The sequence below is a fragment of the Arachis ipaensis genome, chromosome B03, assembly GCF_000816755.2.
Source record: "Arachis ipaensis cultivar K30076 chromosome B03, Araip1.1, whole genome shotgun sequence".
NCBI lineage: Eukaryota > Viridiplantae > Streptophyta > Magnoliopsida > Fabales > Fabaceae > Arachis > Arachis ipaensis.
Genome location: NC_029787.2, coordinates 125,256,634 through 125,273,760, shown reverse-complemented (window position 1 = coordinate 125,273,760; position 17,127 = coordinate 125,256,634). Strand labels below are relative to the sequence as shown.

The 17,127-nt window shown below is 37.3% G+C and overlaps 2 protein-coding genes across 2 annotated transcripts; both read right to left on the bottom strand.

The window, feature by feature from the left end:
• Positions 1,718 to 2,691, bottom strand: LOC107633777. The gene is made up of 2 exons (XM_016337376.1): positions 2,620 to 2,691; positions 1,718 to 2,524 (listed from the first exon to the last, which is right to left on the bottom strand). Exons 1-2 carry the CDS (start codon positions 2,689 to 2,691, stop codon positions 1,718 to 1,720), a joined length of 879 nt encoding a protein of 292 aa, XP_016192862.1.
• LOC107633778 lies at positions 2,695 to 4,067 on the bottom strand. Its single transcript, XM_016337377.1, has 4 exons — positions 3,692 to 4,067; positions 3,578 to 3,608; positions 3,030 to 3,468; positions 2,695 to 2,952 (listed from the first exon to the last, which is right to left on the bottom strand). The coding sequence occupies exons 1-4, from the start codon at positions 4,065 to 4,067 to the stop codon at positions 2,695 to 2,697; spliced, it is 1,104 nt and encodes a 367-aa protein (XP_016192863.1).

Genomic DNA, 17,127 nt, shown 5'->3' with positions numbered 1-17,127 from the left:
ACCACAGCAGCAACAGGAAGAACCAGCTGACTCTCACCAGGAAGTCCCGCCTCATGAGCAACAGGAACATGTATTGTTTTTAATTCCTAGTATTATGATTATTAGGTTTATAAATAGTTATCAGTAATTACTATTAATTGTATTTAATTGTTAATTAGGTGCCGGCATATGAGCACCACTATCAGGTCCCGGAGTATGAGCACCAGTTTCAGGACCCGGCATATGCCCAGCAGTTTCAGGACCCGGCATATGTCCAGCAGTTTCAGGATCCAGCATATGCCCAGCAGTGGCCAACATATCAGTAGCAGGCAGCATATATACCGGAACCACAGCCGCTTCAGGCACTTGAGCCCTACATACCACATCTGGTAATTCCAGCCGAGGGTCACTTTAGCCCGTTGGGTGGATTGGACACTGTTCATACCCTGGGTCGAGCTATCCGACATGGGATGATCGACGACAAAGCGACCGACCTCTTCAGGTCAAGCGGACCGACTTCTTCTTAAAGAACTCGGCCAAATCGACAGGAAATCCCATAAAGGGCCCAAGTAGAGGAACACGACCCAAATCCAAAGGCCGTCCAAGCCTATAGAGATAAGGGCGGTTCCCTTGAAAATAAGCTGACCTCAACTCAAAGATAAAGATAAGATAAGATAACTAACTTATCTTATCTAGAAAGGTCACTCTACAACTACTATAAATACACTGGAGCACCCAGGTATAACTCATACTCTGATTCTACTAAAAACCTGTTTAATACCCATGCTAACTTAAGTATCGGAGTCTCTTGCAGGTACCCTCCACCCTCTGGTGACGAAGGATCAGTAGTGTAGCCAGATCAACAAGTCGGACACGACAGCTCCGGCCGTCTCCCACCAGTCGGACACGTCGGTACCGATCCGTACAGAGGATCTCAACCAAGATCAACCTCCAGTTTCAGGTAACCCTCGGAACAGACACCATCAGCTTCTCTGAGGTCCTGAGAGATACATATTTTCTCGGCCCGATGCAACCGCAGGAAGGGCCTGCTATATCTCATCATTCTAGTGGTCGTCGCGCCACTTCAGGTCATACTAGTGACTTCGACTTTGATCACTCGACGGGTCATGTAGATCTGCCTGGTCCGTCCGCACCACCACGCGGCCAATTATTTGATTTGAATGAGTACCTGCAGCAGGAAGAGGGAGACTTGGGATACGACTTGCAGCACTGGTATGATCTTGGTGGATCGAGTGCTCCGGGGATGAGTGGCATTGGTTTGTATGACACTGGTTGTGCGAGCATGACAGATTTCGACAGTGGTCCTGACGTCGACAGTGGGCTAGACGCCGGTGTGTCTCAGGGTCATCCGTATAACTTACGGACACAGACTGCACCTTCGAACAAATACACCCCATCCTTGTATTCGAAGAAGGTGCCGAGGAAGTAGTTAGTTGCAGTTGATCTTGTATTCAGCATTGTATTCAGATTTGTATTCAGTGTCGTATGTTATATTTAGATGATTCTATTCAGTATTATTATTATGACATATTTAGCTTTGCTCCTGTATAACTCTGTTTGGATCGAGATGTTTGTTCTCCAAAAAAATAAATAACAAACTTAAAAACTTTACTTATTATAAATTGTTAACTACGTTAAAGTAAATGACGAGGTTACAAAAAAATAACATATAATTGTGAAGTATGTCATAAGAAAGTTACATTGAAAAGCCTAACCACTAATGACCTCCAGCGGAACTTGGACCTGCGCGCTGCGGACATCGGCTGCGGCTATGTCCCTCGTGTCCACATATAGTGCACCGGCGAGGACCACACATATCCCGCGAATCCATCTCATTCAAGTATCGGGTTGACTTCGGCCTTCCTTTCGTCGCACGCCTCAATGTCCAGTTGGCGATCACCTTCGCTCCTTCGTATCTATCCCACGTAGATAGGTCACCCATCGGAACAAACTCGCCTCTGTACACCTTGCAAATTTCAGACATCTTGTACACATCGTGCACATACACTTGCCAATCAAGACGCTGGTTGGCGCAACATGCAAGCACGTGGCAACATGGAAGTCGCTCGACCTGGAAATGGCCACAGTCGCAGTGTCGTTGTGCAAGGTTAACAGTGTAAATGGTACCATCTTGCATTTCGCGAACCTCAAACATCTCGTTGCGCCTGTCGAACCGGTTGACCACAATGTTTTCTGCACGTCGGAAGCTTTCTTCAACTCTCTTCGTTGCAAATTCTGAATACGTGAATCCGTTGCGGAGACGCTCATGGGCCTCGGTACTCTTCCGAGTGAACAACTCATTCAGCCAATAGAAAGTTGACCGGACAAGGGCAGTCACAGGAAGGTTACGTGCACCCTTCAGGACAGAATTTATGCACTCTACCAAGTTTGTCGTCATATGTCCCCAACGATAACCACCATCGAATGCCAACACCGATCTCATCACACCATTAAGTATATGCCTCACCCCGCTCTTTGAGCCTTTGGTAGTTTTTGTTGTACTCCTGCTCCGTCCTAGAATAGCCTGTTGAACAAACCATTTAATCATAAGCAGATGCCACAAATTTGAAATTTACTATGAATTGAACCATAACATTGAGTTGAAATACCTGTGTTCACCATGAGTTTATGCAAATATGGAGCCTTGAACCTCCTTAAGAAGTTGGACCCGATGTGCCTGATGCAGTACATGTGCTACGCCCTTGGTGGTAACCATGCACCGTTACTGCGAGCTATTGCAGCGTCGATGGAGGTATGGCGGTCAGAAATAATACCCACACCATCAATGGTAACAACATATCTCCGCAAATTGGTTAGGAAAAACTCCCACGCGTCTGCTTTCTCGCCCTCGACAATCGCAAATGCAATAGGCACAATGTTTTGATTCCCATCTTGTGCAACCGCTACCAGAAGTGCACCTTTATATTTTCCGTATAGGTGCGTGCCATCAACCTGCACCAGTGGCTTGCAGTGTCTGAATGCTACAATACACGGATAGAAGCTCCAAAAATGTGGTGCAGAACTCTTACACCTTGAACCTCCTCACTCTCACGGTAAACAGGGAGCGTTTTAATTTGAACACGAGACCTTGGCATCTTCACTGTCATTGCTTTCAACCATACTGGAAGAATCTGGTAAGAAACTTCCCAATCACCGAAAACTTTTGCGACAGCTTTCTGCTTTGCCAACCAAGCCTTGCGGTAACTCACAGTGTAGTTGAACCTACCTTGAATTTCTGCAATAACAGACTTCACCTTTATCGAGGGGTCTGCTTCGACCAACGGCCTAATGGCATCAGCAATTGTGTCTGAGTCCAACTTGGGATGATCTTGTGAAATCGTGCCCATGGTACACGTGTACTTGCCATTGTATCTCCTGCTCTCCCAACAAGCTTTTTTTCGAATCAAGCTAGCTCGGATAAGCCAGTCGCACCCTACACCATACCCCCTTGCATTTCGCATAGAATGTCTGCGGCTCAGACTCATACACAGTGTAATCAACTCCTCTAGAGATGGTGTAGCTTTTGATTGCAGATATCACCGACTCTCTCGAACCAAATTCTATTCCGACACTAAACTTGCCATCTTCTGCCGCAACGTTGCCTTCACCTACGACATGCGCACCACCATCAGTCAGACAAGGCAAATAAATTAAGCACTATAGAAAACTTGAGTTAATAATCATAACATACCCGTATTCGCATACTCAGGAAATTCTGGGGCATGCATGACTTCGAGATCTAGAGTCTGCATAAAAGACGGAACACCAAACGGGTGTTGGCTTACAATGGCATACGCCTCATTCTGCACCACCGGATTGCCTGCCAAGTCTCCATCATCGTTTTCGTCATCGACTTCATAGTTAGCTTCGAATTTCTCTTCGCTGTCATTATTATCTTCTTCCCAATCTATATCCCCGAGCTCATCAACATTGACCTCGTCGCCGACCGTACCCATCCCCGACTGTTGTTCAAACTCAACGTACAGCTCTATCACCGGCACGTGAAATCGAGTTTGTCGATAAATATAGAACATCTGCTGCATGCTTGCATCGTCAGTGATGGACATTATTTGAAACTGTATCAGCCCACCAAATACTTGCACAGGTGATAAACCACTATTTTATGGTTTATCTTGTGCTCAATTGAGTGATTTTTATCAACTATTTACCCACTTATTCATACTATTTGCATGGTTTTACGTTTTCCTTCCTAATTTTATGCTACGATTGAAAACATGTTTCCTGGGCCTTTAAATTGCTAATATTAATCCTCTCTTATTACCATTATATGCCTTGATATGTGTGTTAAGTGATTTCAGAGTTTATAGGGCAGGAATGGCTTAGAGAATGGAAAGGAAGCATGCAAAAGTAGAAGGAATACAAGAAACTGAAGGAACCAGCCTGACCTATTGGTACTAAATCGACCATAACTTGAGGTACAGAGATCCAAATGACGCGGTTCCATTTGCGTTGGAAAGCTAACATCCGGGGCTTCGCAACGATATATAATTTGTCATAGCTGCTCCGAAGCCAGGCGACGCGAACGCATGGATCACGCGGACGCGTGACCTGGCAGAAACACAATCCACGCAACCGCGTGGATGACGCTTTCGCGTCACTTTCCCGCGACCTGTACGTACCAGAATACGCTGGGGGCGATTTTTGGGCTGTTTTTGACCCAGTTTTCGGCCCAAAAAACACAGATTATAGGCTATAAAGTGGGGGAATGCATCCATTCATGAAGATGTCTTCCATCATTCACTTTTCATAATTTTAGATATAGTTTTTAGAGAGAGAGGTTCTCTCCTCTCTCTTAGGATTTAGTTTTAGGATTTAGGATTATTTCTTCTTCATCACAGGTTCAATGTTCGTTTAATTTAGTTTATCTTCTACTTTTATTTATCCTAGTACATTGGTTTATTTATTTTTCTTATTGATTCTCTTCTTTTCCAATTTGGCTTATGAACTTTCCAATGTCAGACTTGATTCTCTTTATTTAATGCAATTTGAGGTATTTTAGATTTATCACTTCTTCTATTGTTTGTTATTAATTGATGTTCTAAGTTAGATCCGAACTTGATTTTGGAGTTGATTAATATTTGGAGACCCTTGAGTTGAATTGTAATTGGGTTTATTGTTGGCTGGCTCTCTAGTCACTAACGCTAATCCTTCCCAAAGGAGAGGATTAAAACTTGTGAATAGAAGTAGACTTCCAACTTACTTGAATTTCTTTTACTTTACTTGGTAAAGGATAACTAAGTAGAAGCAACCTTCAATTATCAATTGATCTTGAGAAAAATCCAACAAGGATAGAACTTCCGATTGATCTCTCCTAATCAAGGCTTTTTATTGTTATTATTTTATTTCCTCTACCATTGCTATTCTTGCTTTTTATCTTAATCCGAAACCCCAAAACACACTTTTCTATAACCAATAATAAATCACACTTTCCTGCAATTCCTTGAGAAGACGACCCGAGGTTTAAATACTTCGGTTATCAATTTTAAAGGGGTTTGTTGCTTGTGACAACCAAAACGTTTGTAAGAAAGGATGATTGCTTGGTTTAGAAACTATACTTGCAACGGAAATTTATTCTGAATTCTAAACCGTCAATCTTCCATTCTTCAAAATGGCGCCGTTGCCAGGGAATTGCAAACATGTGCCTTATTATTGGTTATTGTAAATATTTGCTTTTTGTTTGTTTATTTGTTTTTATTTTTGTTTTTATTTTTGCTTTTTCATAAATTAAGAGATTATTGGTTTTTATTTAGTTATTAAAAATTTTTCAAAAATTTGTTCTTCGTGTCCATCTTGACCTTCAAGTTGTTCTTAGTTGTTCTCTTCGTTTTGATCTAAAAATTTTAAGTTTGGTGTCATTTTATTGTTTTTCTCTTTCCTCATTTAATTCAAAAATATCTTTTCTCTTTATTTTAATTGAATTTTCGAAATTTGCAAAAAAAAAAAATTCAGATTTCTTTTTTAAAATTTTTATCTTATCTTATCTTAGTTTTAAATTTCAAAATTCAAATCTTTTTCAAAAATCATATCTTTTTCAGAATCTTATCTTATCTTATTTCAAAAATCAAATTTCAAAATTCAATATTTAAATTTCAAACTTCAAATTTCAATTTTCAAATTTCAAATTTCAAAATTTAAATTTCCAAATTTAAAATTCAATTTTCAAAATTTATTTTTCAAATTCAAAATTTAAATTTCAATAACCTTTTAATTTAAATTTATTTTTTTTATTTTTATTTGTTATTATGAGTTCTCACCCCCATTGCTTTGAGTTTGGTCCTAATGCTATTGCAAGGAATAAAAATTATAACAGGAACATGCATCAAGGTCAAAACAATCAGAGATGGAAGGAGCCACGAGGATCTGATCAACCCTTTCGGCAACATCACCTTCCAAGATACCATGGACAACGACCATCCTACAATGCATGCCAAGACAATAGATATGGTGGACCCCCTTGTAATTACCAGCAAGCTCCATCATATGCCAATGAACCACATCCTTAAAATAGCTTTGGACCACCATACTCACAAGTCCCTTTCCGCCATTCACCTCTATATGACCCTAACCCTCAACTACCATACCAACCACCTTATGAGCCAAATGAACCGTACATAGAACCACTCCCATTCCAACACAATTACTCTCATAAACCACCACCTCAATATACAACATCTCCTTATCATTATCAAGATGAACCACCTTCCCACCATGAACCCTTTCTCCCAACAAATGAACCCTCCTATCCACCCCAAACCTCCATGGAGAAAGCACTTGCCGATCTAAACTCTACTATACAAGCTCTTGTCGCCCAAATCGGACTACCAAATACCTTCAACAATCAACCCTCAAGTTCTAGTGCACTTCCTTTTCAACCACAGAATGATCTCTCCATCCCATCACCACCATCCATGGAAGAGTACCCACATCCATCAATCCAAGAGCAACATGATCCCAATGATGCTATTAACATGGAACAAGAGAGAATGGATCATCTTCGCGAATCCATACTTCATAAGGAGCTAGAGGAGGCCCTAAAGGTAAAGGTAGTAAAGACCCTTGAAGTTGAAGGAGTGGTTGAAGAATGAGTGAAGGAAGACACCAAGGAGGAGTCTAATTTTGTCTTAGAGCAAGAGGAGGCCCAAAATGTGGAGATAGGAGAGACCCTTGAAGATGAAAGAATAGTTGAAAGGAGTTGTCATGGAAAGAAAATCATCAAGGATGAGTACAATTTTATATTAAAACTACTAGACAAAGCAATAATTATTGAAGAGGAAGAAGTGGTTGAAGATCTGGGAGATGCTGAACCTCCATGGAAAAGTCAAGACATAGAGCCTCCTTCCAAGACAGTTGCATTTGATGTTGAGGAGGGTGTACAACCTCCAAGGCGTGTCATGGTTAAGGAATTGGAAGAGGTCGATCAAGAGATGGAGATTCAAGAAGAAGAAGCACAACCTCTCATGCCCTTGGAAAGCAGTGAAGAGGAGATTGAATTGGAAGAAAGCTACTAAGAGAAAGAGGTTGATATTGAAGAAACTTGCAAAGAGGTTGAAGTTGTTAGAGAAGAGCACAAGGGAGTGGAGCTTGCAAATTCGTTAGAAATACCTCCCCCTAAGTTGCCATCATCCTTCACAACATTCAAGTGGGTAAAATTCATATCCCTTAGCTTTCTAATTCCACTTGAATATGGGCTACTGGAGACGGATGGTCAACTTAGAGCTCTTTGTGGCATTAAGAGTAAGAGGAAGATGGTCAGTGGTAAGAATTGTCCTGCAAGGTTCATTATGGTTGGAAGCTTTAAGTTTAAACGCAAAGGTTGGTGTAGAGCTCAATTGAATGGGTCTAGGAAGTTGTTTGGACGCTTCAGTGAGAATTCTAAAGCTGAACCACCCGGATGGAATCATGATAATCAACTTGAAGACGGGTGTAGAAACAAGATTTGGGATCCAGGAATATATGAGGATCAACTTTGGGAGCTCAAAGCTTGTGAAGAACTCTATCAAAACTTGAGGAATTTACTTGGTATTGATAGAGCTTATTGGAAGTCCAAGAATTGGTGGAAGTTTCAAGACGAGTTCAAGCACAAGCCACCATAACAAGGAGCTCACCAAATGTCCAACTTAAGGACTTTAACTAAAAGTGCTAGGTGGGAGACAACCCACCGTGGTATGATCGTTCCATTTTCAATCTTATTTAGTTTTGTTTGTTTTTGAGTTTTATTTTATTTTATTGAACCTGGAATTATTCATAACATCCGCATCAGCATCTGCATACTGCATTCTGCATTTTGCATTAAAAAAAAAACACGGATGCGGCAGCGTCGCTGACGCGTCCGCGTCACCAGTGCATTTTGAAGAAAAGAGAATTGAACAGAGAGTCACGCAAGAGCGTGGCTGGAGGCGTGCCTTTGGCACAAATTGATCCACGCGACCGCGTCGCTGACGCGTCCGCGTCATGTGGGAAAAATGCCTCCCATGCGAACGCGTGGCCCTATGAAATCGACGTAAAGAGGTGTATGGCAGAAAGTTATGATGGAGTGGGGCTGGAACCATGCTAGCAGCACAAGCCCTACCACGCGAACGCGTGCCCCATGCGTCCGCGTAATTTTTAAAAGAAAGGTCATTCACGCGATCGCATCACCCACGCGACCGCGTCACCCAAAAATCTGGCGAAAAGAGTTTCGAACAGAGAGTTGCGCGAACGCGAGGCTGCACTCGCGCCAATCGCACAAATCAGGCCACGCGATCGCGTGACCCACGCTTCCGCGTTACCTGACCTTATCGCGCACCACGCGACCGCATCACTCACGCGTCCGCGTCGCCTGCGCCGCACAACTCATCCAAATCAGCGCTAATTATCTTCTCTTTTCTTTTCTAATCCTAATTTCTTCTATCTTTTCTTCTTTCTTTCTTACTTTATTTCTTTCACTTCTCATTCCTTTTCACCTTCATTCTATTTTACTTAATTTATTTGCATATTTCATTCATTGCATTTTAATTTAGTGCATATTTTTCTTTTCTTTTCTAAATTTTTCCTTTGGTGTTGATTTTCTTATTTAACTGTTGCATCTTCTCTTGAATTATTTTGGGTGCTTAGTGACTTGTTTTATTCTGGTTAGGTAATATTATTTAAATCAATGCCAATCTTTTATATCTGTATTAATTTTACATTGACATGACTTTATATTTTCTCTCCTTACCCACACTCTCTTCCCTATTGTTGCAAATTTTTGCACTCTTGATTTTCCATGTACTTCTACTGTTTTCTCACTTGCATGTTGTAGTTACCATGTAATTGAGACCCTCATTATTTGGCATTAACCCAACCATATTTTATTTTATCTTTATTTCTGGGTTACTATTCTTCTTTTTCTCTTCTTTCAGGCTGGCCACCGAAGACGAAAAAAGGGAGAAACTTCTAAAAGGGGAGACAAACAAGTCCATCTGCACAATCCTTGAAGAAAAGCATCAGTTGGAACAACCCGTCCACCTGCACATCTCAGCATGCACCGAGGACGATGCAATCTTTAAGTGTGGGGAGGTCGATACCGATCTCCATGGGTTAGCTATTTTCTTCTTTTCAACACCATTGTTTTATTTTCTTTGTTTGTTCATTTTGCATTTGCATGTTTAATTGCATGTTTGTTTGATTTTATGCATTTATCTACTGCTTGGTTGAGAAATAATAAGTTTATTTTTAAAGACCCTATTTTTGAAAAATTTTTACTAATTTAAAATCAAAATTTTTGTGTTAAACTTATCAGAAGTTGTATTTGGAACATGGTTTTTGAGCCAAAGAACACACAACCTGTGAGATTTTGAGCTTATTTATATGGTTACATTATTTAACCATAAATATTTTATTCTTGTGTGTTTTCTTTTCTATGATTGTAATCTTTGCTTTGTTCCACTCTATATGTCCATTATTTAGTGTATTTACATGCTTGCATATGATTGAGGCCATCATTTGAATTTTTTCTCACTTATCCCTAAAATCAGCCTACCTTTTACATCACCCTTGTTAGCCCCCTTGAGCCTTTTAATCCCCTCTTGTTCTATAAACCACATTACTAGCTTTAAGAAGAAAAACAAAATAAAAATCCCAAGTTAAATCTTTGGTTAGCTTAAGATAGAAATTGTGTATTATTTAAGTGTGGAAAATTTTATGGGAACATGGGATGATAGAAACAAAGTAGGAATTTAAAAAGAATGAGTTATTTGAAAATTTGGGAAGCATGCTCATGTGAAATCAAAATACCATGTGCATTGAAAAAAATAAAAAAAATATATTAAGTAATTAAATAAGGGGATACAAAAAAAAAGAAAAAAAAAAGAGAGAAGAAAAATAATATTACCCCAAATGCAAAATAAAAAAGAATCAATGCACATGAGACAAAATTCAAAAATAAGTTTGATACATGAGCATGTAATACAAAAGTGGAAAAAATTTGGGTAGCTAGGTAAAGTATTTTTAAAATTGTATAAAGTATGTATATGTTAGGTGAGATCTTAGACTAATCAAGGATTCACTTTATAAAGCTCACTTGGCCATACATATATCCTTACCTTTACCTCAGCCCCATTACAACCCTAAAAAGACCTCATGATGTTTGCATTGGTACATTAAATATTTGTTGATTGGTTAGATGAAGAACAAAGTTTAGAAAGCATGACTAGAGAATAGTAGAGTGAATTACCCTGTACACTTGAGAGATTAGAGTGTATATACACTACCAGTAAGGGTTAAATGCTTGATTCTATGTTCCCTGCTTTCACGAGCTATCTTCTTACAAGTTTACCTGTCTTTCATTGTATAATTTGAATTAGTGGAATTTGATTCATATTTGTCTTGGAAAACTTATTTACTTTTAACCAAGTAGGTAGAAACATCTTAGCATGTAGTTGCATTCATATAGATAGGTTGCATTTCATACATTCTATCATTCCTCTTCACTTTTATAGCTTCTCTTGAGCTTAGCATGAGGACATGCTAATGTTCAAGTGTGGGGAGGTTGATAAACCACTATTTTATGGTTTATCTTGTGCTCAATTGAGTGATTTTTATCAACTCTTTACCCATTTATTCATACTATTTGCATGGTTTTACGTTTTCCTTCCTAATTTTGTGCTACGATTGAAAACATGTTTCCTGGGCCTTTAAATTGCTAATATTAATCCTCTCTTATTACCATTAGATGCCTTGATATGTGTGTTAAGTGATTTCAGAGTTTATGTAACGACCCAATTTTCAATATGTCTAGATCATACCGGAAACTGAGCGCTACCAATTTGTCTTCCTAATTATTATCTATTATTTATCATATGAGCCTGATTCATTGTTAAATGCGTAGTTAATTTGCGTGGTGTATTTTTTTTGAAAATGTTTGGATTAATAGACAGAATCATTTATAATCAATTCACAAGTAATAACAGATAAAACAGTTATAAACAACCACACAAAAATACATAACAAGTAGTTGACAACATTCGGTGATTCAGCCTTTATTAGCATATAGAATGTTAGTTAGAACACCCCTAGATATAGCTAAATAATATCTATGTACATATATATACATACAACATCCCAGGTCCTGACCTGTTCAAAAGGTCCCTAAGCTGGCACCTAGGCTAGCCTAGACTCTATACTCACCTAGTCCCTCTAAACTACTAAAGCGAGGGAAAGTACGTTCTAGGTCTTCAAAACTCAAGTCAAGTGGAACATCATCAAAAGATAGAACATCATCTGCTACTCCTCTGCATGATCAGACTTTTCCACAGGACGTCTCTCTGGTACCTCATGAAGTAGCCACACAATAGGAATCTCATACACATGATTTAGGTTAAAGTGCGCATACGAACGGGGTGCAGACGTTGGCTGGTCTCACAGTATATACATATAATCAGAGAACGATATTCACCCTAAACTCAGAAGACTGCCTAGAGCGGAATCCCTTTTTGCGTACAATCGTCAGCGAACTACGGAAAGAAACTCTTACTTCCATCTAAAGGGGAAAGGGAGAGAGAAGGGGTAAGAACTGGGGAGTTCTTAGTAGGGCCGGGGTTATTAGTTACGTTCATTTACTTGGGGTCGATTAGTAGACGAATAACATAATATAGCGAAGCAGTAAACAGAAGATAAAGATAGAAAGAGAAAGTAGAGAGAACAGAAAGCAGAACACAAACAAAAGAATATAAGAAAATAAAACACAAAAATAGCATACAAGCAGACAAACATAAAGAAGTAGATCACACACAGAAAGGAATGCAACAGAGAATGATGCGCAGACAAGAATGATGCATGTCTAGCCCTAGCGCAGGCCATGAGCTCATGTGCCGGTTGGCTGCCCGCAATCCCGACATTTATTCGGTCACGAGTAATCCTGATTTCCCGGATACGATTTTCCGTTCCTAAATAAATGCGCATATAATAATAGCCGCTCATTTGAGACAACCTCTGCTTACTGCAGAAAAATATATATACTCTGCTCTGCTCTGGGGAAGTGGAAAATAGCTGTAGGTGACTTAATTTCCCTACAGAAGCTCTGGGTTGCATTAAGCATCTGTTATCTGTATCCCTTTTCTCTTCTCTGATTACTCTTTTCATCTGTATCTATATTACTTTTTTTCTCTTTATCTCTTTACTTTACTCTGGTTACTCTGTTTTCTGTATTTCTCTACTCTGTTCTGATTTCTTGGTTTAACGTATGTATTTAAAGCTTATGTAAATTTCGGTATGAACAGTTAGCCTATCCCAAGTATAGGTTCATTAAGTCTATACTGAAACAGTTTAACTTTTCATATAATACATAACCCTATTCGCAATTCCAAGACTAACTATGTTGCCCTAATTCGTTCACTAGTCTCTGTCTGTTTTTCTGTCATTAAAACTTTACAGACTTTTTCTTCGATTTTTATCTTTTCTTCAACTTTTTATCTTTTATTTATCTTTGCCTCACTAATATGTTTTTACCACTCCCTAAGTGTTTTATGAAGATAATTATGAGATTCTGCGCTTAAAGTTTTCTTTCTAAAGCTTTTACAGAAAACTGCCTTTTCCGCATTATTTTATTATTTTTATTAAAATATTATTTTTAATTAAATATTATTATTTAATATTTTATTATTTTTTATTATTTTATCATTAAATTTTCGAAAAATTAACTTACTTTAAGAATCAATCATATATGCAACCAATTTTTAGCACAGCCAAATAATACAACTTTCACACAACTCAAACACAAATAATCAAGATTAATTTCGTGACACCCTACCTGGTCTTGCTGCTCCTAATTCAATCAAACTTTCAGGTGGTCCTTAAACACTTTTTCCTCCTAAATCACATCAAGAAAACACATATTTAAGCATGTTTCCTTGAAACTAAATCAAAAGAGAGATGGTACAGCCAACTCACCTTGATCCCAGCCTTGATAAGTCATATGATCATGTAGAGAAAGAAGAGAGGATCATTTTGGTCGGATTGAAATTTTGATTTGAGTTTTAGTTCAGAAGAAATCAAGCTTTGAAGATTAAGTGTTCATGAAAGTTTCTCTCTTTTCTCTCTCGAAAATCAGAATCAAAACTGCCAACCGATACGGTTCAAAAACTAGGTTCTTCGTGATTGCATTATCGAGCTTGCCTCAGAGGAGGTTCTAGCTTAAGGATGACATAATGATAATGAGGATTGAAATGCTTGATGATATAGCAGAGCTGTTCCCTTTACTAATCTTCCGGAGAAATCCGTACTTTCAGAAAAGATCTCATGTACTCGAAAATCAAGGTTATTACAGTTTATAGGGCAGGAATGGCTTAGAGGATGGAAAGGAAGCATGCAAAAGTGGAAGGAATACAAGAAACTGAAGGAACTGCTAAAGCTGTCCAGCCTGACCTCTTGGTACTAAATCGACCATAACTTGAGGTACAGTGGTCCAAATGACGCGGTTCCAGTTGCGTTGGAAAGCTAACATCCGGGACTTTGCAACGATATATAATTTGTCATAGCTGCCCTAAAGCCAGGCGACGCAAACGCGTGGATCACGCGGACGCGTGACCTGACAGAAACGCAATCCACGCAAACGCGTGGACGACGCTTCTGCGTCACTTTCCCGCGACCTGTACGTACCAGAATACGCTGGGGGCGATTTCTGGCTTGTTTTTGACCTAATTTTTGGCCCAGAAAACACAGATTATAGGCTATAAAGTGGGGGAATGCATTCATTCATGAAGATGTCTTCCATCATTCACTTTTCATAATTTTAGATGTAGTTTTTAGAGAGAGGGGTTCTCTCCTCTCTCTTAGGATTTAGTTTTAGGATTTAGGATTATTTCTTCTTCATCACAGGTTCAATGTTCGTTTCATTTAGTTTATCTTCTACTTTTATTTATCCTAGTACTTTGGTTTATTTATTTTTCTTATTGATTCTCTTCTTTTCCAATTTGGCTTATGAACTTTCCAATGTCAGACTTGATTCTCTTTATTTAATGCAATTTGAGGTATTTCAGATTTATCACTTCTTCTATTGTTTGTTATTAATTGATGTTCTAAGTTAGATCCGAACTTGATTTTGGAGTTGATTAATATTTGGAGACCCTTGAGTTGAATTACTCAAGAGTTGAATTGTAATTGGGTTTATTGTTGGCTGGCTCTTTAGTCACTAACGCTAATCCTTCCCAAAGGAGAGGATTAGAACTTGTGAATAGAAGTAGACTTCCAACTTACTTGAATTTCTTTTACTTTACTTCGTAAAGGATAACTAAGTAGAAGCAACCTTCAATTATCAATTGATCTTGAGAAAAATCCAACAAGGATAGAACTTCCGATTGATCTCTCCTAATCAAGGCTTTTTATTGTTATTATTTTATTTCCTCTGCCATTGCTATTCTTGCTTTTTATCTTAATCCGAAACCCCAAAACACACTTTTTCATAACCAATAATAAATCACACTTCCCTGCAATTTCTTGAGAAGACGACCCGAGGTTTAAATACTTCGATTATCAATTTTAAAGGGGTTTGTTGCTTGTGACAACCAAAACGTTTGTAAGAAAGGATGATTGCTTGGTTTAGAAACTATACTTGCAACGGGAATTTATTCTGAATTCTAAATCGTCAATCTTCCGTTCTTCAACAGTATTCTTGTACAAAATGTTGCTCACCCTTTTCGAAATGTGACTTTGTATGTTCACACAAAGACCATTTTGTAACTCTACAAAACTCGTGCTGTATGGAATAGCAAATGAAAATGGACATTCACAAATAAAACCCACTCCTTCGTGTGTATTCGGTATAATCTCACCGTTATAATACACTCGTATATTTGCAATATCCTCCATATTCTAACTTTTTTTACCCTTCTAATAACCGAAAAATCTCACAAGCACAAGCATCAGATACATGAAAGAAAAGGGAATGGGAGTACAAGTGAAGAAGAGAAGTGAGGTGCGAGTTGGTATTAGCTGTGTTAGCTATTTATATGCAAGGCTCTTTATTAAAATATTATTTCGCATACAAAACGTAAGCTGCGTTTTGTACATTTTGAAAAAAAAATTTAGGCCCAAACAAAATGCAACCTACGTTTTCTCTTCTTCCAAAAAAATTTGAACAGCTCATCTAACAAACGCAGCCTGCGTTTTACTTTTTTTAAAAAATTAATAAATCTTTTTTGACAAACGCAACCTGCGTTTATGCCTTTTTTTTCTTAAATAAAAAAAATATTCAAATGCAAAACGGAAATTACGTTTTGTTTTATTTGAAACAAAAAAAAAAAAACAACGAAATGCTAGAAAATGAAAAATGGAAGCTGCGTTTTTCTCCTGACACCCATAGCAGTGAAAATTTTGGCTGTTGCTCCATTTCATGGTGATACACCATAAGCTTCTCTATTTGCAAAAAAATGAGCCCATTACTATATTATTTTTATTTAAAAATTAATTATTAATTATTGTCGTTACAACTTGACCGATTATGAGTTGGTCTCTAATATTTTTCCATGCGTTAATTAAAGGGTGAATAAATTACAATTTAAACATTAAGATTAAGAGTGACCAATTCTCATGGTGGACTCTTTATGATTTACTCTAACTTTACACAATATTTTCTTTTCATCCAAAAAATCAGAAATTAAAAAAAGGGTAAAACTGAGGAAATAACAATCGATTTATTTTGTCAAATATTTTTTATATTTTTAGGAGCCACATGTTTATTTTTTTATTTGAAAATTATTTTGTCAAATAAAAATTTTGGATAACAATATGGTCATTACCCAAAATAAGATTACTTACAAAGTTTATTGAAATAAATCTCTTTCCTATTTTCAAATTATTTAATTATTGACAAAAATACTCCCAATTTATAATACCAAAAAAATATTTTTAAAATATTAAAGATTTATGTGTATATTAAAGACAAATATTAAGATTATTATTAGTAAAAATATTTAAATATTTTATTTTAACAAATGTATTTAAAATTGACATTTTTATATTTTTTTATAAAATTTTCTTAATTATTAACAATAACGTTTGCCCATGTTAACTAAATCTGATATCTAAAACTGCACGAAACATATCCAAACATAAAGAAAATTAGTTTTCGTTAACAAAAGCAATTAGGATCACAAACAAAGCTTTTGTGGTCGTCTACCACACCAAAATTCGCAAAGGATCATGTTTATGGCTAAATTAACAGAGACAATATTTTTTCACTTTTTCTTTAAGGAATTATAGATCGGATATTTTGGTATGTAACAAATTTTTTTTTTTTGAAAGTCATCCAAAATTAATCCATCTGATAAATTGACATCTCTATTGTTTTCAATCAATTTTTAATATACGTATTAAATAAATAAATACCTAACAAATTTTATTATAACACAATTATATTCTAAAGTATGATGGTAAAACAAATCACTCTACTTCAAAATAACAAAACGACTAATCTATTTAATGAAATTATTTTTTGAAAAGTTAAAAAAAAAAATAAAATTTGTTAAAAATCAAAATGTTTAATCTGAAATTCTTCTATGTCCATCTTTAGTGTTTATGCTACTATTTATATATTATTTAATATTGTTTGAGTATTTTTATTATTATAATAAATAAGTAATATTTTTGTGG

What these genes read in the sequence shown, in the direction of transcription:
- LOC107633777 (XM_016337376.1), bottom strand. Translation starts at nt 2,691, where the DNA reads ATGTACTGCATCAGGCACATCGGGTCCAACTTCTTAAGGAGGTTCAAG. An exon ending in CATATTTGCATAAACTCATG is followed by an intron (nt 2,525 to 2,619) that starts GTGAACACAGGT and finishes TTTGTTCAACAG; the next exon opens with GCTATTCTAGGACGGAGCAG.
- LOC107633778 (XM_016337377.1), bottom strand. Translation starts at nt 4,067, where the DNA reads ATGTCCATCACTGACGATGCAAGCATGCAGCAGATGTTCTATATTTAT. An exon ending in GTTGCGGCAGAAGATGGCAA is followed by an intron (nt 3,469 to 3,577) that starts GTTTAGTGTCGG and finishes TCTGAGCCGCAG; the next exon opens with ACATTCTATGCGAAATGCAA. An exon ending in AGAGTGAGGAGGTTCAAGGT is followed by an intron (nt 2,953 to 3,029) that starts GTAAGAGTTCTG and finishes CCACTGGTGCAG; the next exon opens with GTTGATGGCACGCACCTATA.